The sequence below is a fragment of the Monodelphis domestica genome, chromosome 1, assembly GCF_027887165.1.
Source record: "Monodelphis domestica isolate mMonDom1 chromosome 1, mMonDom1.pri, whole genome shotgun sequence".
NCBI classification, from domain to species: Eukaryota; Metazoa; Chordata; class Mammalia; order Didelphimorphia; family Didelphidae; genus Monodelphis; species Monodelphis domestica.
The window spans coordinates 203319143-203345319 of record NC_077227.1 but is presented as its reverse complement, the minus strand read 5'-3'; the positions used below and the strand labels follow the sequence as shown (position 1 = coordinate 203345319).

Below are 26177 nucleotides of genomic sequence, written 5' to 3'. Positions count from 1 at the left end.
GTCAGTGTCTGAGCCCAGTGTTGAACTGGGGAAGATGAGTCTTCCTGACTCCAGACCTGCCACTCTGTCCACTGTGCCACTCAGATGCCCACAATTGAGCACAGATAATGCTAAAATATGGTTTTAAAAGTCGATCCAGGGGGCAGCTCAGTGGATGGAGAGCCAGGCCTAGAGATGGGAAGTGTTGGGCTCCATTCCGGCCTCAGATACCGCCTAGCTGTGTGACCCTGGGCAAGTCACTTAACCCCTATGGCCTAGCCCTTACCACTCTTCTGCCTTGGAATCAATACACAGTATCAATTCTTTTTTTTTTTTTTTAAATTTTAAAAAACCCTTACCTTCCGTCTTGGAGTCAATACTGTGTATTGGCTCCAAGGCAGAAGAGTGGTAAGGGCTAGGCAATGGGGGTCAAGTGACTTGCCCAGGGTCACACAGCTGGGAAGTGTCTGAGGCCAGATTTGAACCTAGGACCTCCCAACTCTAGGCCTGGCTCTCAATCCACTGAGCCACCCAGCTGCCCCCCTCCCCTTTTTTTTTTAAGAATTTAAGTTTATTTATTTAATTGATTTAGAATATTTTTCCATGGTTCCATGATTCATGTTCTTTCCTTCCCCTCCTTTCCCCCCTCCTGTAGCCAATGAGTAATTCCACTGGGTTTTACAGGTGTCATTGATCAAGACCTACTTCCACATTATTGATATTTGTGCCAGTGATCCTTTAGAGTCTCACAGTATCATTTCTAAGAAAGGGAAAGACTTTTTAAAAAAGTATGTCTGTAATTTTTTCCCCCTCAGAAAGCCTAGTTGTTAAACATTTACCAGCTTGCCCCTGTATTGCTTTATAACTGTTGCTTGAGATCCTCATCAGTAGAAGGTTCTGGGAATGAAGTCATCACCAGGTCCGGTCACTGTGTGCTACTGTTACTAAGGATGACTGGTATTTATATACCAATTAACGTTTTGCAAAATGTTTCACATTTCTGATCTCATCTGAGTCTCACAACAGCCTTGAATCCAGATTTCTCAGAGGGGTGAAGTGACTTAGCCAGGGTCACGATGCTACTTAAATAGGGGAGCTGGACTTAAAAACGCACACCCCTTGCCGTCTACCTTAGGATTGACACCCAGGGTCAGTTCCGAGGCACAGGCGCAGTAAGGGCGAGGCGATGAGGGCGAAGTGTCTTGTCTGCACAGCTAGGCCGTGTCTGAGGCCAGCTCTGACCCCAGGTCCTCCTGTCTCGGGGCCTCACTCTCTGTCCCCCGAGCTGCCCAGGGCCCCAGCCGAAGCTTTTAAGAGCCATGCTCTTGCCCTCACGCCACACGGCCATTCTGATTCCACTGCAGGAGCGAGCGATGCCCTCGGTGCCCGAGTTTGACCTAGAAGACTTCATTGAACTTTCCTCTGAAGAACAGAAAAGCAAACTGCAGGTGGGACCAGGGGCTTGACCCCAGGCTGTTGGAAGCCTCGAGGGGCGGGGAGTCTGAAGAGGCAGGAGGGGAAGGAGGAGCAGGCCATCCTGGGCGGCTCCTTCTGGAGGGAGGCCCATCCAGGACCCTGGAGAAGAGCCTTTGGGCTCCTGCCCAGCTCTACGCCCAGGTGGCGGGGAGGGTTTGTGGGAAGGCTTGCTCCCTCGGGGTGACTCATCCGCGGCTCTCTTCTGCCTAGGCGATCCTCCAAGAGTGTCCGAGCCACACAGAGGTGAGTCTGTCCACTTTGCTCAGGAAACGAGGAGACTGACACGGCGTCAAGCCTGTCGGTCAGCGAGCATTAAGTACTTACGGCGCATTAGGCCGGGGGTATGAGGAAGGCAAACAGCCCTGCCCCCGAAGCCCACGTGCTGTAAGGAGCCCCCTCTCTTTGCACACACACTCCCAGGGGACGACTACCTCCGAGTTCCTGGGGGTGGAGGCAGGTGCCTCGCTGAGACCCAGCCCTGGCTCTGCCAGAAGGCACAAGCAGGGGTGTCCCGGCCCAGGAGGGACACGTGCGAGTAACCCCAGCCTCTGCTTCTTTTCCAGCCCTTTATCACGGAGCTGCTCCATCGTCTCAAGAAACTCCGGAGGCTCAGCCGGCCTCAGAAATGAAGGCTCCCATGCTGCCCTAGTTACCCCATAACCATGGACTAGAGACCCTGCAGGCCTCACCCTCTGGCCTCCCAGAGCCACCCTGGACCTCGTGTGTGTGGGGGGGGGAGCGGCTCTCCCTGGGGATAGGGAGATGTGTGGAGGCGGCCCCTCTGTGGGGCACAGACGTGTTGGCACGCCGGCCACGACCAGTGACTGGCTCCCCTCCAGGGCTGCTGGGCAAGCCCTGAGCTGTGTTCAGTCTGGAAGGTAAAGCCCGTGGCAGAGATACCGTGTGGAGTTTTACTGGCGCAGAGGGAAAGGGTGGGAGAGAAACGATGGCTGCATTAGCCAATGTCATGGGGGGTGGAGGGCCCGGCGTTACCGCTGTCGCCTCATTTGGGCCCCGCAACGACCCTGGGACACAGATGCTATCGCCCCAATTGTGCAGACGAGGAAACTGAGGCAAACAGAGGCCAAGGAACTCGCCCAGCATCACACAGCTAGTATCTGAGATCCCAGCGGAACTTGTGTCTTCCTAACTCCAGGCCTGGTGCTGCAACCACTGCGCCACCTTGCTGCCTCTGGAAGGAAGCCCATCTGGGGTCCAGGACCCAGGGCGGGGAGGACAGGCAGTGGGCGTGAAGATCCCCGAGGGGCCTTGCCCCAAGACCCAGGCGTCCCCCCTACTGCCAGATCCTTCAAAGAGGCATTGAAAAATGGAGGAAGTTGTGCCGGGTGGCCCAAGGCTGGTGGGGAGAAGCCGGGTCCCTGCCCAGGCCTCCAGCCCTTCCACTCAGCCTCCCAGACTCTCGCACCCCGCACCCCGCAGGCTTAGGAAAGAGAGGACACGTTTGGGGGAGGGAAATCCATTTTACTGGAGGTTCATGAAGTACTGTGCGCTGTCCAGTGGACCGGGAGGGCCAGCTTTTAAGACTGCCACTATCAGTCCAGTGAGAATTCAAACCCTCCCTTGCTTCCTCTCCATCCTTCCCCAGACTCACGGGCCCTTCCCCTGTCCTGGTTACCCTCTAGGAAAGAGGATCCCCGGGCTTCCTCATCCACAGGCGCCACTCTGAGGGGCAGCCGCCAGGAGCATCCTCTGGGGTGCAGCCAGACCTGGGCGCCGTGCGCCGAGGTCCCTGCACCAGCACCTCGGGGAGCTAACTACAGGGTTGCCTTTCCAGCAGGCCCGATCCTCAGCACAGCGCCCGCCTGGTGAGCACTCCCGGCCTGGGCAGGCGGGCGGTACGTGGCCGTCCTGTGCTCTTTCCGTTCATAGGCGTCGTGGCCCTCCCTGCAAGCAGAAGAGACGCGGCAGGTCAGGAGCGCACGGGGCCTGCGCTCCCCCCCCCCCCAAGGGCCCCTGGCCCACCGGAAGCAGCGGGCACAGTAGAGGTCGCCATCGCAGCCGTAGCAGCGTAGGGTGGCGTCTTCATTGCAGATGCAGCACCAGGGCAGTTCCTCCTCCACCTCCGATTGGGCCTCGGGGGCCACAGCCAGGGCCTGGAGAGACGTGGAAGGATGAGAGGTAGAGGGTTACAGAAAGGACCACAGGCTTCCAGCTGCGGGGGACCTCCGAGGCCTTCTAGCCCAACCCCCTCCTGTAGAGATGAGGAAATGGTTCCAAAGAAGTTAAATAGGGACAGCCGGGGTACAGCCCCAGGCCTGGAGTCAAGAGGTCCTGGGTTCAAGTGGAGCCTCAGACACTTCCTAGCTGTGTGACCCTGGGCAAGTCACTTAACCCCCATTTCCCAGCCCTTACCCTTCTGTCTTAGAGTGCTACTAAGACCCAAAGGAAAGGCTTTTTAAAAAGTGAAATGTCTTAAGCTGAGGAGCCAGGAGTCAAATCCAGAACCCCATTCCTCCTGTACCCTTCCTAGGGCCCAGAGACCAAGGTGCCTCCCTCACCTTAGGCTTGGGAGGAGGAGCCCGCTTGGCCGGGATGTTGAAGCCACTCGCCTCTTCTAGGGCAGCCTCTTCCATAAGCTGCAAATAGGACAGAGAGGCGGGTTCCAGGAAGAGCCTCTTCTCTGTGTTTCCGAGCAGGTCACTTGGGCTCTGCCTCCCTCCAGCCAGCCTTTATCGGGCTCTGGACAGCCACCACCCCTCGTGCCCACCTGGGGGGCCCAGGCACATGCACACCCTGGGGGGGAGAAACAGGAGACAAAGGGAAGGCAGGGGCTCTTACCTGCCCCAGGACCCTCTGGATGGCCTCCTCCTCCTCCTCATCACTGTCAGGGAAGTGAAAATCCTGCAAGGTCACTACGGGAAAGGGAGAGAAGGAGGAGAACATTCCATCAGCCTTCCTTCCCAGCCTGGCTCGGTTAGTCTACACCCAAGCTTTTCTTAGGAATTAATGCTAAACACCGGGCTACAGAGAAAGGTCACTGCCCTCAAGCTCCCAGCCTAATGGGGAGGCCCACAGGCGAACCGCTACAAACAAGAGAGGGTAAATGGGAGCTATGCCTTAGAAGAGATTTGGGGGGCAGGCAGGGAAAGACCCTTACAAAAGGTAGGACTGAGGGGGCAGCTAAATGGCTCAGTGTGTAGAGAGCCAGGCCTGGAGACGGGTGGTCCTGGGTTCAAATCTGACCTCAGACATCCCCTAGCTCTGTGATCCTGGGCAAGTCATTTAACCCCCACTCTGTCTAGCTCTTACTCCTTTTCTGCCTTAGAACCAACAAACAGCATTAATTATAAGACAGAATATACGAGTTGGATTTTTTTTTAAGAAAATAAAAAAAAGAAAAAGTAGGGTTGGGGCCAGGAGTCCAGTCCAGTCCAGAGGGGGAGCATTCTAAGCATGGGGGACAGAAGCTGAAAATGCAAACCGTTGGGAGATGGAGTGTCACATGAGAGGAAGAGCCAGGAGGCCAGTGTGGTCAGATCTTAGAGTGCAGACGCCAGAGAAGTAGGAAGGGACCTAGAGAGAATTTCATATTTGATTCCGGAGATCAGGAAAGCACTGGAGTTTGCACAGGGTGGGAGTCTGGGCTACTGGAGTGGGGAGAGGCCATGAGGACACTGAATCTGCCCTAGAATTTTTCCCTCTAATGGTCTGGGGCACGTCCTGCGAGGCTGCCAAAGTCAGAGGAGCCTTGGAGACTGACCAGTGCGTCCACACTCCTTCGGAGCATTTGCTCAGAGTTCTCCCAACACTGGGCTCTGGGGAAAGTGAGAGACATGGGGAAGACCTGAGTTAGGCCTTTTTGTGAATCTTGTGGCCATTAGGGAAGGTGGGTGCCACTCAGTACCTCCTGCTCTTGTGGGCACTAAAGCTATGCAGATCACAAAGTGGGACTTGCTCTTTTTCCCTTAAACAAAACAAAATCCTTATTTTTTGTCTTACTATCCATTCTAAGACAGAAGGGCAGCACAAGTTAGTCAATCGGGGTTAAGTGACTTGACAAAGATCACACAGCTAGGATGTATCCGAGGCTAGATTTGAACCCAGGTCCTCCCAACCCAAGGCCTAGAACACTATCAACTGAACCACCTAGCTGCCCTGGGACTTACTCATTCTTTTTTATTTTTATAACTCTTACTTTGTCTTAGAATACTAAGTATCAGTTCTAAGGCAGAAGAGCAGCAAGGGTTAGACAGTTGGGGTTAAGTGATTTGTTCAGGGTCACACAGCTAGCAAGTGTCTGAGGCTAGATTTGAACCCAGGACCTCTCCTCTCTAGGCCTTCTCTCTATCCACTGAGTCACCTCGTTGCCCAAGCTCTTTCTTGAGGAGAGGATACAGGCACACTTCCCCAGGTGGTTTTGCTTTCCACTGGGCCCCTGTAGCAGGTACACATGATGGGAGGGGGCAGCCCCCTTCATTGCAGGCCAGATGCCAACATTCCCAGGCTAGTGCCCTACCTCGTTCAGGGTCCTGGCCCCGGAGCACAGCTAGCTGCTTAGCAAGGGCCAGAATCCTCTCCTCGCGGGTGTTCTCCTCCCGTAGCTCGGCCGCTGCCTCTGCCAGGAGCCTGCCCTTCTCTCCTTGCAGCTGCTGGGGGGCCAGTTCAGCAGGGTTCATGTTCCAGCCTCTGGGGCTGTCCCGGTTAAGGTCATTTTGCAGAGAGCGGTCTGAAAGACAACACCGATGGGGATCAAGGGGGAAGCAGGGAGCAGGGTGGCCCCACCTTGCCCCGTCAGGAGGAGATGGCAAGTTATCCCCGAGGGAACAGAGGGCCTGAGGGCAGGGAGAGATTACTTGACGCTGAGGTTTCTGGATCACAGCTTTCATCGATCGCCACCTCAGCGGCCAGCTGCGTCAGAAGATCCTCTGCCTGCTGGGCCTGCGTCCTGGTGTCAGGAGGCTGGTGGACCTGGAGGAGTGGAGACAGAACCCCACTCAGGGAGAGAGACTCGACAGGCATGGAGCCTGGGGGAGGGGGAGGGGAGGGGACATCGCATTTGAACATAGCTTCTGTCTAGAAACAGGTACATGAGCAGCACCAGCAACACTAGGACTCTGAAAGCCAGCACTGTGGCTTTAACCGGGGGCTTACAGACGTGCTCTGTGAATCCTCGGAGGCCCCTCTCTGAGCCACTACTAAGGAGTCTGGCCTGGCAGCACAGAGGACACAGGAGTCGGGCTGCTGGGAACCATCAGAAGGACTCTCCCAGCGCTCTCCGAACATCTGCTGTTTTCTGTCTCCGTCCTTCGACTCTCCACCGTGCGCTGTTGGGTAGGCCAAAGGCCCCTCTTTGGTCGACGACGGTTCTTACCAGCCGGGGAGCCTGGGATGGGGGAACCCTGCCTTGCAGCACAGCCAGTCGATCCTCCATCTCCTCAGTGGAAGGGATGGGGCCTGGAGGATCATTCCGAAGCGCAGCCAGCCGGGCCTCAATCTCTGCTTGGGAAGGGGCTACCTCTGTATGTAATATACACGTGAAGAAATCACCAGTCAGATCCCAGAATCACTCCAATAGCCCCAGGTTTTTCGGGGCCCATAGGCCCTTCAAAGCTGGGATTTCCCCTTCTCGCTGAAATGACGTGGATATCAGAGGATCACAGATTTAGAGCTAGAAGGAGTCTTAGAGGTTATTAAGGTCAACCCTCTTATTTTACAGGTGAGGAAACTGAGGCCCAAGGGGTTAAAAGCCTTGCCCGAAGTCAAATAGCAGTAAGTGAAAGAGGTGGATTTTGAACTCGGTTCCTCCATGACTCCAAATCTGGTACTCTTTCCACTGCAATAGCTTTCAGCTGGCCCTATCCCCAAATCCACTCACTAGGCTTGGTCTCCTGGCGGAGTTTTTCAAGTCGCTTGGCAATGACTTGGTCTTCTTGAGTCAGTCCCTGGGGCTGAACCAAGCCCCTGGAAGCAATGAGCTTCTGTTTGGTCTCCAAGGCAGCAACACGTCTATTGGAAGGGAGGGAAAGGAGGGTCCAAAAAGGCAAGGATACTAGAACCAGTAGTTAGAACAGGCAAAGGGATGGATGAGAAGAGGCCAATTCCTGGATTTCTCCAGAGAAGGGGAGGAGGTAGGTAAGGAGAGGACTTCTCCAGATACCAACAGGAAATTCCAAGGTCTAGATTAGAAATGGGTGCCCCAGGTAGAAAAGTTGTTAACTCAAGGGACACTCTAGCTGCAAACCTTGGCTTATGTCTTTCCTGGATATAACCTAGCTACAGACTATAGCAATGAAGCTAAGACTGAGTGGGCATAAATTGGCATAAATTGGCATAAATTCTATATTATGATAGATGTCATAGGGTAGGGTACTGGGCTAACTACCAGGAAGCCTAGAAAGAAGGAACCCCCCCAATATTCTAGGCTCATTTGAGTTTTATAGACCCCATTGGCAGCTGGGTGGCTCAGTGGATTGAGAACCAGGCCCAGAGATGGGGGTCCTGGATTCAAATCTGGCCTCAGACACTTTCTAGCTGTATGACCCTGGGCAAGTCACTTAACCCCTATTGCCTAGCCCTTACCACTCTTCTGCCTTACAACCAATACACACTATTGATTCTAAGACTAAAAGTAAGGGGTTAAAAAAAAAAAGATAGTCCCCATAGAGAGTCCTTATGACTTTATAGCTCAGCATGAGGTGGATTCCCTGTCTTCAAGCCCATGCCCATCCTTACCCCTCCAGAACTCACTTTTTGTAGTTCTCAGGTGGTGACCACTTGGAGACACTGGCCTCTGAAGGCCCTCTGCAGAGAGGAAAGCCCAGAGTCATATCTAGTTCCATGGGCGCTGCCACCATGCCAGATAAAACTCATCCTCAAAATACTGAGATTCACTGTAAGAAATTCCTTATGTTATAGACTTAGAAGCTTACATAGACATGTGAGGGGAGCTGCAGGAGCATCATATTGAAGGAACTTTTCCCCTGGCAAAGCTCCTTCACATTCACTAATTTATGATCAGTCACCTCAGCCAGATCCTGCTCTTTTGTTTTGCCTAATCACTCACCTGGTCAGCACCTCATAGCATGGCTTGCAGACCTTCTGCTGGGTATTCCCAAATCGGGGAACAGCAGTGCTGAAGGAGAGGCAGTTGGAACAGAAGGCTCGACCACAATTCTTACAACCACACTACACAGAAAACAAGAGGTAAGAAAATCCACACTTACACTTCATTCAATCCTCTTGAGGCACTTTTCCTGTAGGGATCTCTCAGGACACAGAACATACAACATTCTGAAGAGGGAGGGGAAGCATCGGAAAATCACTTCCATAGGTAGGGGAAATGGGAAGAAGGGTGGCCTCTAAAATTCCCAGAGCTAGTGATGGAGCCAGGAGCACACTCAGCAGATCAGAGGGAACAAAATCCTGTGCAAAGTTCCTTCCTTGCACATAGTTCTTGCCCCTTTCCTCAGTTTGCTGCCACCAGACATGCAGCAGATTCTTATGCTGCGTCTAGAAAGCAGCTGATGATAGGGAAAGGACCAAGCACACTGCCTGGTTTCAGTCTGTCCCTGACCAGCTTGGCCTAGGGGATACAAGGAGATGTTGCCATCCTTCCATCTCAGTCTGACATGTGGTTTCCTCACACACTGAAGCATTCCCTTCTTCTTACAATGAGTCCAGGAAACATGCCAGGTACCATGCCCAGGGCCCCACATCCCAGAATACCCAAAGAATCCTTGCTGATGACAAGAGATCCTTTGCAGCTGGGTCCATTTGGTCCTGCTGGCATGGAAAGCCATGGGGACACGTTGACCCAAGAGGTCAGGCCAGAACGGACTGAGAAAAGGACAGTCAGTGTGGTGGGAGCCGAGGTGATTCGGGGAGGGGACCGAGGGAGGAAAGGTGGGCAATGAAGGAGTGGGGGTGGGGACATGAGGCGGGATGCTTTTCACTGGAAGAGGGCGCACCGTCCCCAGGCTCCAGGGAGAACTTGCCTCCTTACGGAACAGACTGAACTTGACCGCGCAACCATAGCACCTGCTCTCCATCTCCGAGGCAGGGCAGCTAGCTTTCCTGGTCCGCCAGAACACTGCCCCTCCGCTGTCAGATTTTCTTGGGCCCAAAGAACAGCTCCGAGAAACCAATCTCTCCTTACTACCGGTTCTGGGTGCCCAGCCCGTAATAGCCCGTGAGGCCTTTGGATAGACCGGGCTCAGCCTAACAGGAGCTAGAGCGATGCCTGCTGGGAAGAGTAGTTCTTTCCCTCGAGCGGGCGGCCTTCGGCGAGCCCCAAGAAAACTTCAATTCCCAGGGGGCAAAGCGCCTCCAATTTGAACAGCCGGACGCAAGGTCGGCTGGACGTGAGGACACCCTAGCGAGGAGCCGGCGCTTAGGCTCCTGGGATTTGTAGTTCGTGGGAGAAAACGCCGGTTTCGGGGGTCGGGACCATGGCGGTGACCAAGGAATTGTTGCAAATGGACCTGTACGCGCTGCTTGGAATTGGAGAGAAGGCGGCCGACAAGGAGGTAAGAGTCTGCGAGTTGTGGCAGCGCCAGCAGCAGAAGCTAGAGCTGCCCTGGGTAGAGGAGTAGCGCCCTGTCTGCTGAAGGGACTGAGGCCTGCGAGACTTTCCCAGCCTACAGTCCCCAGGCCTAGGCCAACGGTCTGGACGTCTTCCTTGACTGCCCTGAACCCCCTCTTGGTACGGAGCCTCTGGTACTTCCAGGGGCCGCCGTCTAGGGGGACGTGGGAACTTCTCCCAGTTCACGGCTGCTTCTCCTTCCACTTCCCCAGCTCTCCCCCTCTTCCGCCTCCCCCTCCTCTCTCTTCTCTTCTTCCATCCTCCCCCTTCCCTTCCCCCTCCCCTTCCCCCTCTAACATCTCTCCTCCCTGTCTTCCCCCTCCCTCCTTTCCCTTGACTCTCTTCCCTCCTCTCCCTTTTCTCTCTTCCTCCTCCTTTTTCTCTTCCTCTTTCTTTTTACCTCTCTTTTCCCTAATCTTTCTCCCTTCTCTTTCCCTCTCCTTTTCTTCTCCCCTCTCCCCCATTCCACTTCCCTCTACTCTGTCCTCCTTTCTTCCTTTTCCATCCCTTCTTCCTACTTCTCTTCCCAAATCCCTTTCTTTCCCCTTCTCTTTTCCTCTTCCCCTTCCCTTCCTGCTTCCCTTTCTCATTCTCCAGACTCCCTCTCCCTCCATTTTCCTTTCTTTCTCCTCCCCCAGCTCTCCCCTCTATCCCTTCTTCCTTTCATTTCCTTCCTTATCTATCTAAAGAGACCTTGTTAGAAGGGGATAATATTTGTAAGGACATTTTCCTACATGCACTGAACCCATCCTTTGGGCTTTTTTTGTCAGTAATAGACCCAAGCAGTTAGACAACAGTCCTTTATTAAGCCATTAGTGTGTTCCAGGCTGGGGATAAAAGAAAGACAAAAGCACTGCCCCTGCCCTCTGAAAGCTCCCATTCTAATGGGGCAGCTACTTGGCAATGACTGATACTATTGAGGATATATAAAGGTAATATTAGAGGGAAAGGATGGGTGGGGATTGCTGTCTGAAGGCAGGGTTTGAACCTGAAGGAAGTCGGAGGCAGAAATGAGGAAGGTGAGCCTCCTAGGCATGGGAGACAACAAGTACCAAGATGGGAAATGGAGTATGGTGTGTGAGGAACAGCCTGTAGGCCACTGTGACTAGGTCATACAGTTGAGGAAGAGTAATAGAGTATAAGAGAGGAGAGTGGGAGGGGGCCAGGTTATGAAGAATTTTAAATGCCAAACAGAGGACTTTATATTTGATCCTGAAGGCAATAGGAAGACAGTGAAATTTATCAAGTATGGCATGTGACCATTGTTAACGTCCTGTTAAAAACATTTCAGTAGCATCTGATTCTTGCATTCAAGGCCTTTCCCAATAAGGCCCCAACCCATCTTTCCAAACAGCCTGTTGGAATGTGTCTGTCTGTCAATCTTTCCATTTCTACTCTAGGATCTTCAGCCTCCATCTACTGAAATCCTGTGCTTCTCGAATGCCTTCTTTTTTTTTTATTTGAAAAATTATATTTAATTAATTTAGAATGTTTTTCCATGGTTACGTGATTCATGTTCTTTCCCTCCCCTCTTCCCACCCCCCTCCCATAGCCAGTGAGCAACTCCACTGGGTTTTACATATGTCATTGATCAATTCCCATTTCCATATTATTAATATTTGCATTAGGGTAATCGTTTAGAGTCTATATCTCTGATCATATCCCCATCGACCCATGTGATCAAGCAGTTGTTTTTCTTCTGTGTTTCTACTCCCACAGTTCTTCCTCTGAATGTGGATAGTGTTCTTTCTCATTAGTCCCTTAAACTTGTCCTGGATCATTGCATTGCTGCTAGTAGAGAATTCCATTACATTTGATAGTGCCACAGTGTATCAGTCTCTGTGTATAATGCTCTCCTGATTCTGCTCCTTTCACTCTGCATCAATTCCTGGAGGTCCTTCCAGTTCTCATCTCAAATGACTTCTTCACAAAGTCTTTCTTCTGTTTCTATTAATGAGATGTGATTTCTGAACTATCACAGCACTTTGTATCTTTCTTATGGTTATCATACTTATATACAGTCTTGATTTAAATCTCTTTTCCTAAACTTCAATATTAAATTATTAGACTGTAAGCCCATTGGAGGCAGGGCCTCTTTTTTACTAATCTCTGAATCCTTCTACATAGTAGGGCATCAAATAGTTGTTGAATTGCATGGGAAGAAAGTGTCTGGAGTTCCTCAAAGAGAAACCAACCCCATTTTCCATTTTGAAACCATTGCCTTATGACCTGTATCATTAGTTTTCCTTTGCCATTTGATTTGAGGAAGGAAGAATAGAAAGAAGGAAGGGAGGAAGGAGGAGAGGAAATGAAGGAAAGAAAAGCTGAACAGCGTTCATTAAACATCATACTAAGTGGAATGCTTCCTTCTCCCTCCTTATCTCTGCCTCCTGGCTTCCTTCAGGTCCAAGGTAAAAACAGGCGACCTTCTACAGGAAGCCTTTCTTGATTCCTCCTTCATTCTAATGCTGTCTTTTGATTATTTCCTATCTACCCTGTACAATTTGTATATAATTGTTTGTACAGAATTGTTTGCATATTTTTTCTCCCATCAGAATATGAATTTCTCTAGGACAGAGACCATTTTTTGCCATAGCATAGCCCCTGTCACATGGTGGGTACTTGATAAGTATTTATTGAGTGAGTGAGTATGATTACAAAAGAAAGATGGTCCCTGACCTCACGGAACCCATATTGGATTGTGGAGAAACTATAGATATAAAAAAGTGGTGCTCAAGGAAGGAAGTTTTGGTTTGGGGAATCACAGGGATGGTGAATTGCTTCATAGGGTAGGTGACATGCCCTTTCCAGAAGCAATGATAGTAATATTTTGATTATTATGCCCATAGGAGGTAGGCAGGTGAGGAGATACACTGCAAGAGGGGCAGCTAGGTGGCTTAATGGATAGAGTACCAGGTCTAAAGACCTGGTCCTAAAGATAAGAGGTTTAAATTTAGTCTTAGATGCTCCCTAGCTGTGTGACCCTGGGCAAGTCATTTAACCCTATTACCTAGCCCTCATTGTTGTTCTGCCTTGGAACCTATACTTAGTATTGATTCTAAGACAGAAAGTAAAGATTAAAAAAAAAAAGGTAAAACACTGCAGAGATGTACAGATATATGGGATGTGATTCAAGGCCTGATCTGGAGTTGGCTAGTTGTTGTGGGCTGCATGAGTTGTCATTCATCCATTAATCAAGATAAATCAGGCTCAGGGCAGAAATTTCAAAGCTGAATTGATCAGCTCCTACAAGGAGGTTTGGTCCAGGAAGATTTGGGAGGGCAAAAGGGGCAAGATGAACTGGGTGAACAGCTGGATGGGAAGGTGAAATGTTTGTAAGCCAGAGTAGAGCAGAAAAGGTAAAGCCTATATCCTCTGTATTTCTGTCATTTCTTCTTGTCCGAGTGGTAATAATGGCATTTATAACAATGATGAGAAGCACCTAATCAGAGCCTTACCGGATTTTTCATTTACATCCCTAGTGCCTAGCACACAGTGGGAACTTAGTAAAACTTTTATCATATTGCCCTTACTGTATTGTGCCTCCTTGAAGATGACTCCCAAATCTGTTTATGCAGCCATGAAATCTCCCATCTCCAGGCCTGGTGCTATATCCGTCTGGAGATGGGAGATTTCATTCTCAGATGTATGTCAATAGGCCCTACTTCCAGGCCTTTTGACTTTTTTTGCCCTGAAAATGGCCCATGCTTTTGAAATAGAGAGGCTACAACTGGTAATTCCCCTCCTGAGGCTCGTCATTTTATTATCAAGTGCTTATGCTGGTGTCCCAGGCAGTTTCTTCCTGAAAGAAAGAAGGGTGTTGTATTTAACAGTTTTTTTAGAGTATTCTCAGGCATGTTTTCTTAGCTTATCCTTACCACATCAGGGCATGGGGCTGTTACTCTATTTGAAAAATAAGAGAATAGAGACTGAGAGACTCTTACCTATAACTATGGCTAGTCAGGGCCTAGAACTTGGGCCTTCCGATTGCTATAAGTATAAGTAGATAATCTACTTACAGCAATTTTCTCTCTTCTAATCCATCTTTTTTTTTTTAAGCCCTTACCCTCTTTTTATTTATAAAATATTTTCCCATGGTTACCTGATTCAAATTCTCTCCCTTCCCTCTACCCTCCCTCCTCCCAGAGTGGACAAGCAATTCCATTGTAAACCCTTACCTTCTGCCTTAGAATTGATATTAAGTATTGGTTCCAAGGCAAAAGAGTAGTAAGGGCTAGGCAGCTGGGGCTAAATGACTTACTTGCCCAGGGTGATACAGTTAGGAAGTATCCGAGACCAGATTTGAATGCAGGTCCTCCCATCTTCAGACCATGATTGCTATGCACTGAGCCACCTAGTTGCTTCCTATCTATCTTTTAAATGACGGTCAGATGAATCTTTTATATCAAATAAATGGATTTGAAATGGAAAGGGACCAATAAAAATGGAAACTTCTTAAGGACAGGGACTAATTTATTTTTGTTTCACAAGTTCCCAAACCTATCAAAGTGCTCAAAGTGCTCGCTGCTTTGTAGGCAATTAATAAATGCTAATTGATTGATTGACTTCAGAGGCCATCTAGTTCCATACCCCATATCTCATAGGTGAAAAAAACAATCTATTCACGTCACTCTTCTTGCTCAGAAATCTTCAGCAGCAATCTGTTACCTACTACTTTGGAAAGTTCAGATTCTTCTGCAGAGGACTCAAGGCCTTCCTCAATCCCGTACCGCCCTGATCTATGCTTTTCTCTTCCATATACTCTGCGTTCCAGCCAGACTGGACCATTCCCGGTCCTTTGAGCATTCACATGCTTTACTGTCATGCCTCGTACCTGGCATGCCCCTCCTCTATTTAGCTTTGGAATTCTCGTCTATCTTTTTAATTTTTAATTTAATTTTTATTTTCTTATTTTAAAGCCTTGACTCCAATGCCTTCTCCTCCCTGAAGCCTTCCTTTCGCCATCCGGGTGGGAATGACTCTTCCCCTTAGAGCCCACATAGCAAGGACTTGGTTTTGTAACTTTTTAACATTCTTACCGTGTAGTAATATGAACTCTCCACCCCCCCCCCCCTACAAAGAAAGAAAGGGAAAGGAAGGGAATAAGCATTTTTATAGTGCTTGCTGCATGCCAGGGCACTGCTCAACTAGCTCTCTTTGTCTTTGTCTTTCTATTTCTCTCTGTGTCTCTCTTCATCTCTTTCTCTGGCTCTGCCTCACTGTTTCTCCCTTTCTTGACAATTCTCTCCTTTGAGCCCAAGAATCAAGGGTTGGATGGGGAAAGAAGAAGGCCAAATAATCTTTAAATTTAAAAAAATGTAATGTTGAATTTTTTTAATTAAAAATTTTTTTTAATGTTGAATAGGAAGCTATTTTTAAACTCACCCGTATCTGCAGAGAGGCATGAGGGCAAGAGTGGGCAGAGCCAGCCTTGGCATCAGGACTTGGGACTAAGTCCTGCTTTTGACACGTTCTGGTTGTGTGATGTAGGCAGTGCCTGTCCACACTGATGGAGAGAGGTCCTCCTCCAGAAGCTAGATATTGATGTAGTCAGATAGTCCAGAACCTGGAAGCCAAATTCTTATAATTATCTCTTGCTTGCTGGATCCAAACACAGATCCTAGCATAAGCCACAAGCCCATAAAGCAACAGGATTTGAGCTGCTCCCTGGGGGTATAACCCAGAGGAAACACTTACTGTCATGTAGTTGTTTTTCAGTCATGCTTGACTCTCCTGGACCCTGTTTGGGGTCTCCTTGGTAGAGATACTGGAATGGTTTGTCATTTCCTTCTCCAGCTCATTTTACAGATGAGGAAACTGAGGCTATCAGGGATAAGTAACTTGCCCAGGATCATTTAGCTGATAAATGTCTGAGGCCAGATTTGAACTTGGGAAAATGAGTCAGATTCCATCCCTGTGTCCTCTGTGCCACCAGAGGAGACACTACATCATTGTTTTTGTTATTAATTATAGGCACATCTTGTGGCACCCTTTTTAGGTATTATTTTTAATCTCTGACTACTTACATATTTATTTGTTACTGTTTCCTGTTCAAGACTATAAGACCCCCGGTATGTAAGGATTGTTTCATTCTGTGTATTTATAGCCCCTTACCTTACACAGAACTTGATTAATATTTGTTGAGTATGATTTTGTTTCAGCTAAGAAAAATAACTGGAAAGAGATTCCTATCTTAACATTTGTCTTTCTGTTGAGCTAAAAAACTGATATTCTTGACCTATAAGAAGACATCTAGGGGCAGCTAGATGGCTTGGTGGATTGAAAGCCAAATCTAGAGACCAGAGGTCCTGGGTTCAAATATAGCCTCAGACGCTAGCTGTGTGACCCTGGGTAAGTCACATAACTGTAATGGCCTACCCCTTACCACTCTAATGTCTTGGAACAGATACTTAGTATCGATTCTAAGACAGAAGGTAAGAGGTTATTTTTTGTTGCTGGCTTGTTTGTTTTTATTTAAAGAAAAAGAAAGGAAGAAAGGAAGAAAAGACATCCTAGAGTTTCTCTATAATTTGTTTTTCCAAGCAAGGCCTGGGCTTCTGAATCTGTGTGATTTATTCCCTGAAAGTAGTAACCTCGGGTGCTGGTCTTGATTTCTTCTTCTGAACAATTAGGGTTTGAGATATTCTCTACCTTCCCCAGGTTTAAGGGGAAAAACAACCCCCAAAAGGCACAAAGGGTCCTGATTACTAACTGTTCCCATTTCTCAAACCCAGTGGTTTGTTCGTCTTTTTTTTTCCCCTCGTGCTGATTCATCAAGGCATGATTCAACTATTACCTGTCATAAAACAAGAGCAGCCCCCTGGCCTGTTTTCCTTATCTGCTCCCCATCTGTCTGGTCTTTGAAAACTGAAACTAGTGATTTGGACTCCTTACCGTCCCCAGCTTGCATTGCCTGGGAAACCAGCGGCCTGCCCCTCACCAAGGCCCTCTTCTCTTTAGAACGCCCTTCCCCGAAGGATCCCAAATACTTGGCCTTCCTTAATGATGGTTATTGTATCATCTTTGAGCCCTTTGGCACTTGACTTTGGGGGATGAGTCAGCTGTTTGCTTGAGGTAGGAGGTGAAACTGAGGACACGCGAACTGTCAAAGACATTAAAGTTTGCCTGGGGCCGAGCCCAAGAGGGTGCCCGGGAATCTCTGCCCCCCTCCTCTGTCTTGCTCGGGAGATGCTGACAGGTTCTAACAGAACCAGTTGTGGGTCTTGTTGGGCCAGTGGAGCGAGGGGCTGGGCGCCTGCAGGACTCCCTAATCCTCTCCATGATGCCTGTCTGTAGAAGGGCAGGTCAGACATAAATTCAGTTGTGATTCACAGACATCCTCAGGTTGAGGCATTTCCTTCACTGGGTTTAGAGGGCAGAGTGACCTGAGAGAGCATCTAGTCCAGCACCCTTATAATGCAGATGTGAAAACCGAGGCCAAGGAAGTCAAGATCTGCTCACAGAGCCCTCAGAGGTGATTAGCAGAACATTCTCTGAACCTAGAATTGGACTCCAGATACGCCCTGGCAGGAAAGAGGAAAGAACTGGATTTGGTCTCGAGTGCTTGGTTCCAGGCCTGCCCCAGACACTTACCCACTGGGTGGATAATTCTTTGCAAGGCGTTTAACCTCCGATCTTCAGTTTCCTCATTGCTCACATTCCAACAATGATCATACTCTGAGGACCTGCTTCACCAGCTTATTGTGCTCATCAGGGGAGATAAGCAATGACAAGTGTCTTCCAAACTTTAAAATACTGCAGATGTCTGCTTAAGAAACATTTTCACACAGACCACTGGTTTTGAATCAGGAAATGTGACTCGTAGGAAAGGGAAGTTAGAAAAATAGATGTAAGCTTTTGAAGGACCAGGATGATGCTTTGTATTTCCTTTTTAAAAAATAGCTATTAGGGCTTTAAGCTTTGCAGAGCACTTTATATATGTTATCTCATGTGATCCTCACAACAAGCCAGGATAGGTACTCTTGTTATCATTCCCATGTTGCAGATGAAAAAAATGGAGGCACTTGGGTTGAGTGACTTGTCCAGGATCACACAGCCATTATGGGTCTGAGGCCAGATTTGAACTCGGTTTTTTATCCACCATGCCACTTAGCTGTCTCTCCAATCATCCCTTACAAAAATGACTTCAATGCATAAAGCGCTTCCATAAAGTATGCTCAAGAAATATATGTTGGGTTGAAAGAATTTTGCACAAAAGACCTTTTAGTTTTTTAAGTTCCTCCTGAGGCCAAGGCAGCTAATGCAGGCTGGAGAGCACTTAGAACTTGGTCAGACATTGAGGAAGCCGGGGTTATCCCATGCATTCCAGGCCATCTCTAGTCAGCCTGACCTTTGTCCTGCCATTGGACACCAGTGCACCAGAAGAGAGAGGGAGGCTGACGACTCCGGCCAACTTTGAACTTTGTCCAAATTCACGAGCAAGTCAGGCTGTCCCCTCATGATATCACTGGTCCTCTTCAGAAACCAAGAAACTGTGTGCCAGGCACTGGGGCTCTCCTCATATGGTTTACCTTCTAGATTAGGTGGTGATTGGGTAGGCTAGTGAGTATGGACCCAGAAGGAGGAAGATTCCAGGCTGAATCCCCTGCAGACCTTTCCTGGACTGTGTCACCAGAGGAGAGGCCCTTCACCCTTTTTAGCCTTATTGATTTCTTTTTTAAGACCCTTCCTTTCTGTCTTAGAATCCAAGGCAGAAGAGCGGTAGGAGATAGGCAGTGGAGGTCAAGTGACTTGCCCAGGGTCACACAGCTAGGAAGTATCTGAGCCATATTTGAACCCAAGATCTCCCAACTCCAGGCCTAGAAGCCAAGCAACACCTTGCTGCCCTTTTCAGCCTAATTTAAAATGATGATGAAAATAACACAATCATGAGGATGTCATGAGGATAAAATAAGATAACATGTAAAACACTTTGCAATATGTTGGTTATTATTTACAGGTAACAGTATATGCAAACCAAAAATGACATAATTTCTTTTTGTGGGGAGAAGGCCCTGCTGGGTGATGGTGATATCAGGGAAGGCTCTCTGTAGAAGATGGAACTTCAGCTGAGTTTTGAAGGAAGCAAGGGATGATGAGAAGCTAAAGGGAGGTGGGAGAGGACATCCTATACACAGGGGGCAAACTGTGAGGACGTAGTGTGTTGTCTGAGGAGCCGCAAGCAGGACAGCCTCTTCTGTGGGCCGAGACTGAGTTCCCTAGAAAATAGCTGAGCTGTCTGGCTTGGCTGCACAGTGCATAGAGACTGGGCCTGGAATCAGAAAGACTCCTCTTCCTGAGTTCAAATGTGACCTCAGACGCTTCCTAGCTGGGTGTCCCTGGCAAGTCACTTATCCTGGTTTGCCTAGACCTTGCTTTTCTGTCTTAGGGTTGTTACTAAGAAATAAGGCTTTAAGAAAAGAAAAGAAAATAGCTGAGTTTATAGACTTGGGAAGAAGAGTTGGGATGTAAGTTAAGACTCTGGACCTGTTCTCTTTTTTTTTTTTATTGAAAAAGCCTTCAGATGCAAGGGGCAAAGGAAAAGAAAGGCTTTTCAAGGGACTGTAAAGGAAATGGGAAAATAGAGAAGGATCTTTCTATTATGTTTTTTTTTTTTAACCACCCTTACCTTTGTCTTAGAATAGATAGTAAACATCATTTCCAAGGCAGGAAGGGCTAGGCCATCCTGGTTCAGTGACTTGCCCAGGGTTACCCAGCTGATTTGAACCCAGGACCTCCCATCTCCAGGCTGGCTCTCTATGCAAGGAGCCACCAGGCTGCCCCAAATCCTTCCACAATTAAACAAAAAAATTCATAGCCTTTGGCATTTTAATGGGACTGCTTCCTCTGCTCTGGAGAGCCATTAAGGGCATGTTGGGGCCAACGAGGACCTCTGACTTCTCTGCCCAGTTTTAAGTTCTGCCACTCAGAGGTAGCCGGTCTCCTCGGCCCACATTTTGGGGCCCCTCCCTCTTTTGGCATGCCCCAGAAAGTCCTTCATCATAACTAATAGGAAAGATTGTCAAGAATTTTACTGGCAGGGCTGCTATTGAAATGCTAATGAGGAGCAGGAGTCTGGATTCTAAGCCCCAGCAGACACCGGAAGCCTCTCTGTGGCCTCTGCTTAATGAAGACCATTGTGGAGAGTTGTGTTTACCACAGGAGAAAAACTCATTTAGAGCAGCAGGCCCAGTGGGAGGGCCGGCCAAAGCTGGGTATCCCGTTTGCGACACAAAGCCCCAGACCCCGGCCACCTGGCTGAGAGCACAGGCTGCCCTTGGGAGGCCGGCCCCACTGTGTGGCTCTCCCCCAGGGTGAGCGCAGCAGCTGATGCTGGAAGCCGCTTGTTATGTAGAACAACACTCGCCTGGATGCCCAAGACCCTGTCCTTCAGGGCCCTTAGAAGCCATTGATTGGGTGTTGACTCAGTTCCAATCTGGAATGTTCTAGGACCTACGGGGGTGAGGAAGAGCAAGTTCTCTTTTTGTTCAAAGCGTTTGGGGCCATGCCAGGACTCCTGGAGCAGAATTTATTATCTGTCTATTTATTTATTTAAAAAGCCTTACCTTCTATCCTAGTATCAAGTCCAAGACAGGAGAGGGGTAAGGGCTAAACGATTGGAATTAAGTGACTCACCCAAGCTCACACAGGTAGGAAGTGTCTAGGACTAGATTTGAACCCAGGACCTTCCTATTCCAGGCCTGGTACTTTATCCACTGTACCACCTAGCTGTCCTCAGAAAAGAATTTAAACCATCCCTTATCTCCACTGTTGGATTGAACTCACTTGGGGCCAAGATAGATCAGAGCAAAACCCCTTCACTTATTTTACTCCCTTTTGATCAGGTGTCAGATCACCTTCAAGATAGAGTGAGAACCACTATTTGCCCCATTCACATTCAGCTTTTTAAATGTATGTATGTATGTATTTATTTGTTTTTAGCCTTTCCCTACTGTCTTAGAATCAATACTGAATATCAATTTCAAGACAGAAGAGCAGTAAGGGCTAGGCAATGGAGATTAAATGACTTTTCCAGGGTCACACAGCTAGATGTATCTGAAGTCAGAACCTAGGACCTCCAGTCTCTAGGCCTGGCACTCTATTCAGTGGCTGCCTCCAACGTTCATCTTGATGCCAGATTTCTGAGAAAAATGCTCAGCTCTGAATGCTGAGGGAGCACAGAGCTCCCAGACCAGAGACTAACCTCAAGCTGCCCCCAGCCCTGAGTCTGATGTGTTCCCTGTCACTGCTACTGGTATCTCCCCACTGAGATTACCTTATATCTTCTCTGTAGTAGATTATTTATTTATAGTTATTTACATATTATTTCAGGCCGCTAGGTGGGGCAGTGGAGTCAAGAAGACCTGAGTTCTTTTTATTTATGTATTCATTTATTTATTTATTTATTTATAATGTTTTTTCAGGGTTCGATGATTCATGATTTTCCCCTCCCTCCTCCCAGAGTTGACATACATGCATCATTGTTCAAAACCTATCTCTGTGTTATCCATATCTGCAGTGGAGTTAACATCAAAACCTAATCATATCCCCCTCGAACCCCCGTGATCATTCATATGTTTTTCTTATGTATTTCTACTCCCACAGTTCTTCCTCTAGATGTGGATAGAGTTCTTTCTCCTAAGTCCCTCAGAATTGTCCTGGATCATTGCATTGCTGCTAGTAGCAGAGTTACTTACATTTGATTGCCCCACAACGTTCCAGTTACTGTTCCAGTTACTGCGTACAATGTTCTCCTGGTTCTGCTCATCTCACTGCATCAGTCCACATAGGTCTTTCCAGCTCTTTCTGAAATCCTCCAGGTCATCATTTCTTAGAGCACAATAGTATTCCGTCATCATCAAATACCACAATTTGTTCACCCATTCTCTAATCAAGGAACATCCCCTCATTTTCCAATTTTTTGCCACCACACAAAATGCAGCTATAAATATTTTTGTACAAATAGATTCTTTCCCATTTTATTTCTTTGGAATACAAACTAGTAGTGGTACTGCTGGATCAAGGGCATGTATTCCTTTAAAGCCCTTTGTGCATAATAGAAAATAATTTTGAAACAATGTCTACAGTATAGGTTAATCCCAAAGAAGACTAAGGGGAATGGCCATCTGGACTAAAATAAAAATAGTTCCTATTTATATAACAAGAACCAGTGATATAGGCAGTACAAATATTTTACAGATGGAGAAACTGACAGTAATATAGCTGATAAATGGTGAAGTTAGAACTTGAACTGAGGTCTTCTGACTCTAAATGTATTGTTGTTTTTTTTCCTCCCTTATTACACTCCCCTGCTTTTCAGCTAGAGAGATCTTGTAAGATCAATGGGTTTATCTGTTTACCTTTAGACCAGTGAATGTCTAAATCATCTGACATGGGCCTAATGGAAGCACCACAACTTTCCTCAGTCCCCCATAAGCATTTAAGAGAGAGAGGTAGGTGGCAGCTGGGTGGCTCAGTAGATTGAGAGTCAGGCTTAGAAATGGGAGGTCCTGGGTTCAAATGTGGCCTCAGACACTTCCCAGCTGTGTGACCCTGGGCAAGTCACTTGACCCCCATTGCCTAACCCTTATCGCTCTTTTGCCTTGGAGCCAATACATAGTATTGACTCTTAAGACAGAAGGTAAGGGTTTGAAAAAAAAAAAGGAGAGGGTCAACAAACAGATGGGTAGCCTATATGTAACACACTGGCACCCTTGGAACCTTGAGAAACACACTGGCAACCTTGAGAAAGGCTTCCATCAGGTGGAGAAGACCCTCTGGAGGATTGATGGGTCATGGGCAAGAATCACAGAGGAGGAGAAGGCTTGGCTGGCTGAATTTGGGTCAGTAACTGGAGGAAGTACTCACACTAAAGATATCAGAGAAGAGAACAAAGCAGAGGCAGATAAGAAATTATGCTTTTTATCTTGCCCTGCTTGAAAGGAACTTTTGTCCTGACCTTCCTTCAATATGGTTTTTCTATTCGTTGCTTTTCATTTGTACCTACTGTTTAGGGTTATTAAATGTTCTATTTTCAGTTTCTTACTATTCGTTTTAGGCATTTTAAAAAACTTTTTTTTTAAACCCTTACCTTAGTAGTAAAGATCTTAGTATCAATCCTAAGACAGAAGAGAAGCAAGGGCTAAAATAATGGGGGTTAAATGACTTGCCCAGGGTCACATACCTAGGAAGTATCTGAGACCAGATTTGAACTCAGGTCCTCCTGACTCCAGACCTGGCACTCCAGCTACTGTACTTTCCTTTTTCTTTTATGTAAATAGGCTGCTGCTCATAGCTGCGGCAGTTTACTTAAGCTCAGATTCTCCATGATGGAACTCCATCTTCCATATCTGTGTCTGCATTGACTTTCACCATGTCTGGCATATACCCCCTTGTCAAGTCATCCTCATTAGCCCGTCGGTAAACATTTGTGTAGTGCCTACTAGGTAGTAAGTGCTGTGGAGTCCTTGGTCTCCTGAGGTTTCTGCCTTGTGCCCCCTCCTTAGAGAGGATCTGGGAGGCACTCACCAAGGGCCCATCAGAAGGCACAGGGCCGGGGGATTGAGGGGGTATTGAGCAGCAGCAGCAGAGCGGGAGAGAATAATGAAAGCCAGGGGGAAACTCTTTCCTCCTTCAAGACCCACTTCAAACACTCTGTTCCACCTGAAGCCTTGCCCAGCCACCCCTTCAGCTGCTGAGACAGCTTCCTTATAAACTGCCTCATTTCTAACTTCTTTGTGTTTATTCTCTTTATAGACATACATGTATACATGCATACATATGAAAACATAGATGTGTATACATACATAAATATGTCTTCAGACTTCCCAGAACTCTAGAAGAGTTCCTTAAAAGTAGGGATCAGGGAGGCGGAGTCAAGATGGCTGCATAGAGGCAGTGAAAGTTCAGACCTCTGAAAACCCTTCCTCACCTATTAAAAACCAAATACTCCTAGGGGACTAAAAACCAAATCTAACAACAGGACAGAGTTAAGGAACCCTCTTGCTGGACTCAACTTAAAAGGTACACTCCCCAAAAGCCTGAATTCAAGAATACTCAGGTTTAAGGGGAAGGAAGAAGGAAGATCCCACGACTCCTCCCCTACCTATAGTACTGAGCCTCCAGCAGTGGCTGGAATCTCTGGATGGGCAAGGGCACTAGTCTAGAGGGAGTGACTTACAGGCAAAACTGTGCCAGGCTCGGAGCTTTGAACACAGGCAGTGAGGAGGCAGCTGGAGGAGAAGGCAGCCCAGTTGTAGCTGAAACACTCCATATTGCTGTCCCCCCTTCTGGAGGTTTTGGCCTCAAGGTACATCCAGCTCTGCAAGATCAGCTCCTTAATCTTATCAAGCCTTCAGAGGGCAAGGAAGCTCAAGCTCCAACACCTCTCCCCCATAGGCTGCTCTGAGAGCTTTGATGTCTAAACTCCAAGGGTGAAGGCTAACATAAAGGCCCAAATCCACAGATCCAGCACATAATGAGAGGAGCAAGACTATAGGCAACTACAGGGGGAAAAGAAGGGGCAAATATGAACAAACAACAGAAAAAGAAAAAAGAAATTACAATCAACAGCTTCTATCCAGGCAATGAACAAAGAGTAAATGTAACAGGGGAGGATCAAGGAACACCAAGCAAAAACACAAACTTCATCAAATTGGACACAGGCTTTGGAAGAACTCAAAATACAATTCAAGACACAATTAAGAGAGGCTGGGGGGCAGCCAGGTGGCTCGGTGGATTGAGAGCCAGGCTCAGAAATGGGAGGTCCTGGGTTCAAATGTGACCTCAGATACTTCCTAGCTGTGTGATGCTGGGCAAGTCACTTGACCCCCATTGCCTAGCCCTTTACCATTCTTGCCTTGGAACATTGCAATGCACAATATTGATTCGAAGATGGAAGGTGAGAGAGAGAGAGAGAGAGAGAGACAGAGAGAGAGAGAGGAGAGAGAGAGAGAGAGAGAGAGAGAGAGAGAGAGAGAGAGAGAGAGAGAGAGAGAGAGAGAGAGAGAGAGAGAGAGAGAGAGAGAGAGAGAGAGGCTGAAGACAACTGGGAAAAGAACTTAAAAAGGCACTTGAACTAAAATTAATCAGCTTGAAAATGAGGCAAAGGAGATGAAAGATGACCTCCAAAGAAAATCAGACCAGAAGGGAGAAGGATGACCAAAAATCCAGGGATGAAATTCAGTCTTTAAAAACCAGAATACAACAATTAGAAGCAAGCAACTTCACAAGGTAGCAGGAAACTATAAAACGAAAACAAAAGAATGAAAAAATTGAGGAAATTATGAAACACCTCATTCACAAATCAGAAGATTTAGAAAATTGTTCCAGGAGAGACAACTCACTGGTCTACCAGAAGACCATGACAAAAGAAAAAGCCTGGACCTCATCCTACAGGAAATTATCCAAGAAAAGTAGGGATCAGTTTGTTCTTTATCAGTGTATCCCCAGAGCCTAGCACATTCCTGACAAGGTACTTAATAAACACTTATTGATTGATTGAATGGATTTCCTCTATACTGTAAGAAATACAGAAATCTCTGGGCCAGCATTCTGTGCTGAAGATCCAAACTTTAATTGTGGCAAATGGAAGCTGGAGGTCTTACCATGTCTGGCCTATGGCAAAGACCCCATTTAGATATTCAACAATGTGTTTTATAAGTTTTTTGACACTTAATTAGCATAAGGCCTTCACAAAGCAGAAGGCACATAGCACGTTCAGAAATATACTATATTGTTTAGTAACAAGGTTTTGGAACATTTGCTTGGAAGTCGTAAGTTCCAGTACAGGGTTAAGATAAGACAATTTAATTAATCCTCCAGAATGCTCATACTACCTCTGGGAGGGGCTGGGTCAAAGTAACCTCTCTTGGCCATAATACTCTGGGGACCTTCTAGTTGGGAGAAATCTTCAAAGGATCAGAGAACATCTGAACATGCCAAGGTTGTGATCTCATCAGGCCAGCTATCCACTCACCAGTCCCAGTGAACCCAGCTCCTTCTGCATGGCTTCAACTTCTCTAGAAAACTATATAGACTTGAAGTTTTTATTCCTCCAACAGAAGCTTCTTAATATTGTTAGTTGCTAAAATATTCTAATATTCCAAATGACATCCTTTCTAAAACTGTGGTTAATAGACCATTATAATTAATATCTTATATATAGTTAGTATAATAACTG

The 26177-nt window shown here is 47.6% G+C and overlaps 3 protein-coding genes across 7 annotated transcripts in view; 2 read left to right on the top strand and 1 right to left on the bottom strand.

Annotated features, from left to right (window-relative positions):
- The window catches only part of PPP1R14D (protein phosphatase 1 regulatory inhibitor subunit 14D), a 61373-nt gene extending 59021 nt beyond the window's left edge, over positions 1-2352 (top strand). For all 3 annotated transcript variants that reach the window (XM_056810281.1, XM_056810280.1, XM_056810282.1), the window contains 3 exons: positions 1344-1427; positions 1666-1698; positions 2019-2352. In XM_056810281.1, coding sequence (XP_056666259.1) covers positions 1344-1427; positions 1666-1698; positions 2019-2084 — 183 coding nt within the window. In that variant the 3' untranslated portion in view covers positions 2085-2352. The remainder of the gene's footprint in view (positions 1-1343; positions 1428-1665; positions 1699-2018) is intronic.
- A 564-nt stretch (positions 2353-2916) lies between these two features.
- On the bottom strand, positions 2917-9652 carry ZFYVE19 (zinc finger FYVE-type containing 19). 3 transcript variants are annotated; one of them, XM_001381107.5, is made up of 11 exons: positions 9411-9652; positions 8480-8601; positions 8164-8217; positions 7292-7422; positions 6788-6933; positions 6270-6384; positions 5933-6142; positions 4255-4328; positions 3975-4052; positions 3439-3569; positions 2917-3360 (listed from the first exon to the last, which is right to left on the bottom strand). In XM_001381107.5, the coding sequence occupies exons 1-11, from the start codon at positions 9462-9464 to the stop codon at positions 3231-3233; spliced, it is 1245 nt and encodes a 414-aa protein (XP_001381144.2). In that variant the 5' UTR covers positions 9465-9652; the 3' UTR covers positions 2917-3230. The 3 variants fall into 3 exon arrangements, with proteins under 3 accessions (XP_001381144.2, XP_056666257.1, XP_016283623.2); XM_056810279.1 differs by lacking the exons at positions 8480-8601; positions 9411-9652 and adding an exon at positions 8640-9398; XM_016428137.2 differs by lacking the exons at positions 2917-3360; positions 3439-3569; positions 3975-4052; positions 4255-4328 and adding an exon at positions 4996-5231.
- A 66-nt stretch (positions 9653-9718) lies between these two features.
- Positions 9719-26177, top strand: part of DNAJC17 (DnaJ heat shock protein family (Hsp40) member C17) — a 34382-nt gene continuing 17923 nt past the window's right edge. The window contains exon 1 of the mRNA XM_001370852.4: positions 9719-9941. Coding sequence (XP_001370889.1) covers positions 9864-9941 — 78 coding nt within the window. The 5' untranslated portion in view covers positions 9719-9863. The remainder of the gene's footprint in view (positions 9942-26177) is intronic.

What these genes read in the sequence shown, in the direction of transcription:
- ZFYVE19 (XM_001381107.5), bottom strand. Translation starts at nt 9,464, where the DNA reads ATGGAGAGCAGGTGCTATGGTTGCGCGGTCAAGTTCAGTCTGTTCCGT. An exon ending in CCGCCAGGAGACCAAGCCTA is followed by an intron (nt 6,934 to 7,291) that starts GTGAGTGGATTT and finishes TATTACATACAG; the next exon opens with AGGTAGCCCCTTCCCAAGCA. An exon ending in GGGCCAGGACCCTGAACGAG is followed by an intron (nt 4,329 to 5,932) that starts GTAGGGCACTAG and finishes CCTTTCCCGTAG; the next exon opens with TGACCTTGCAGGATTTTCAC.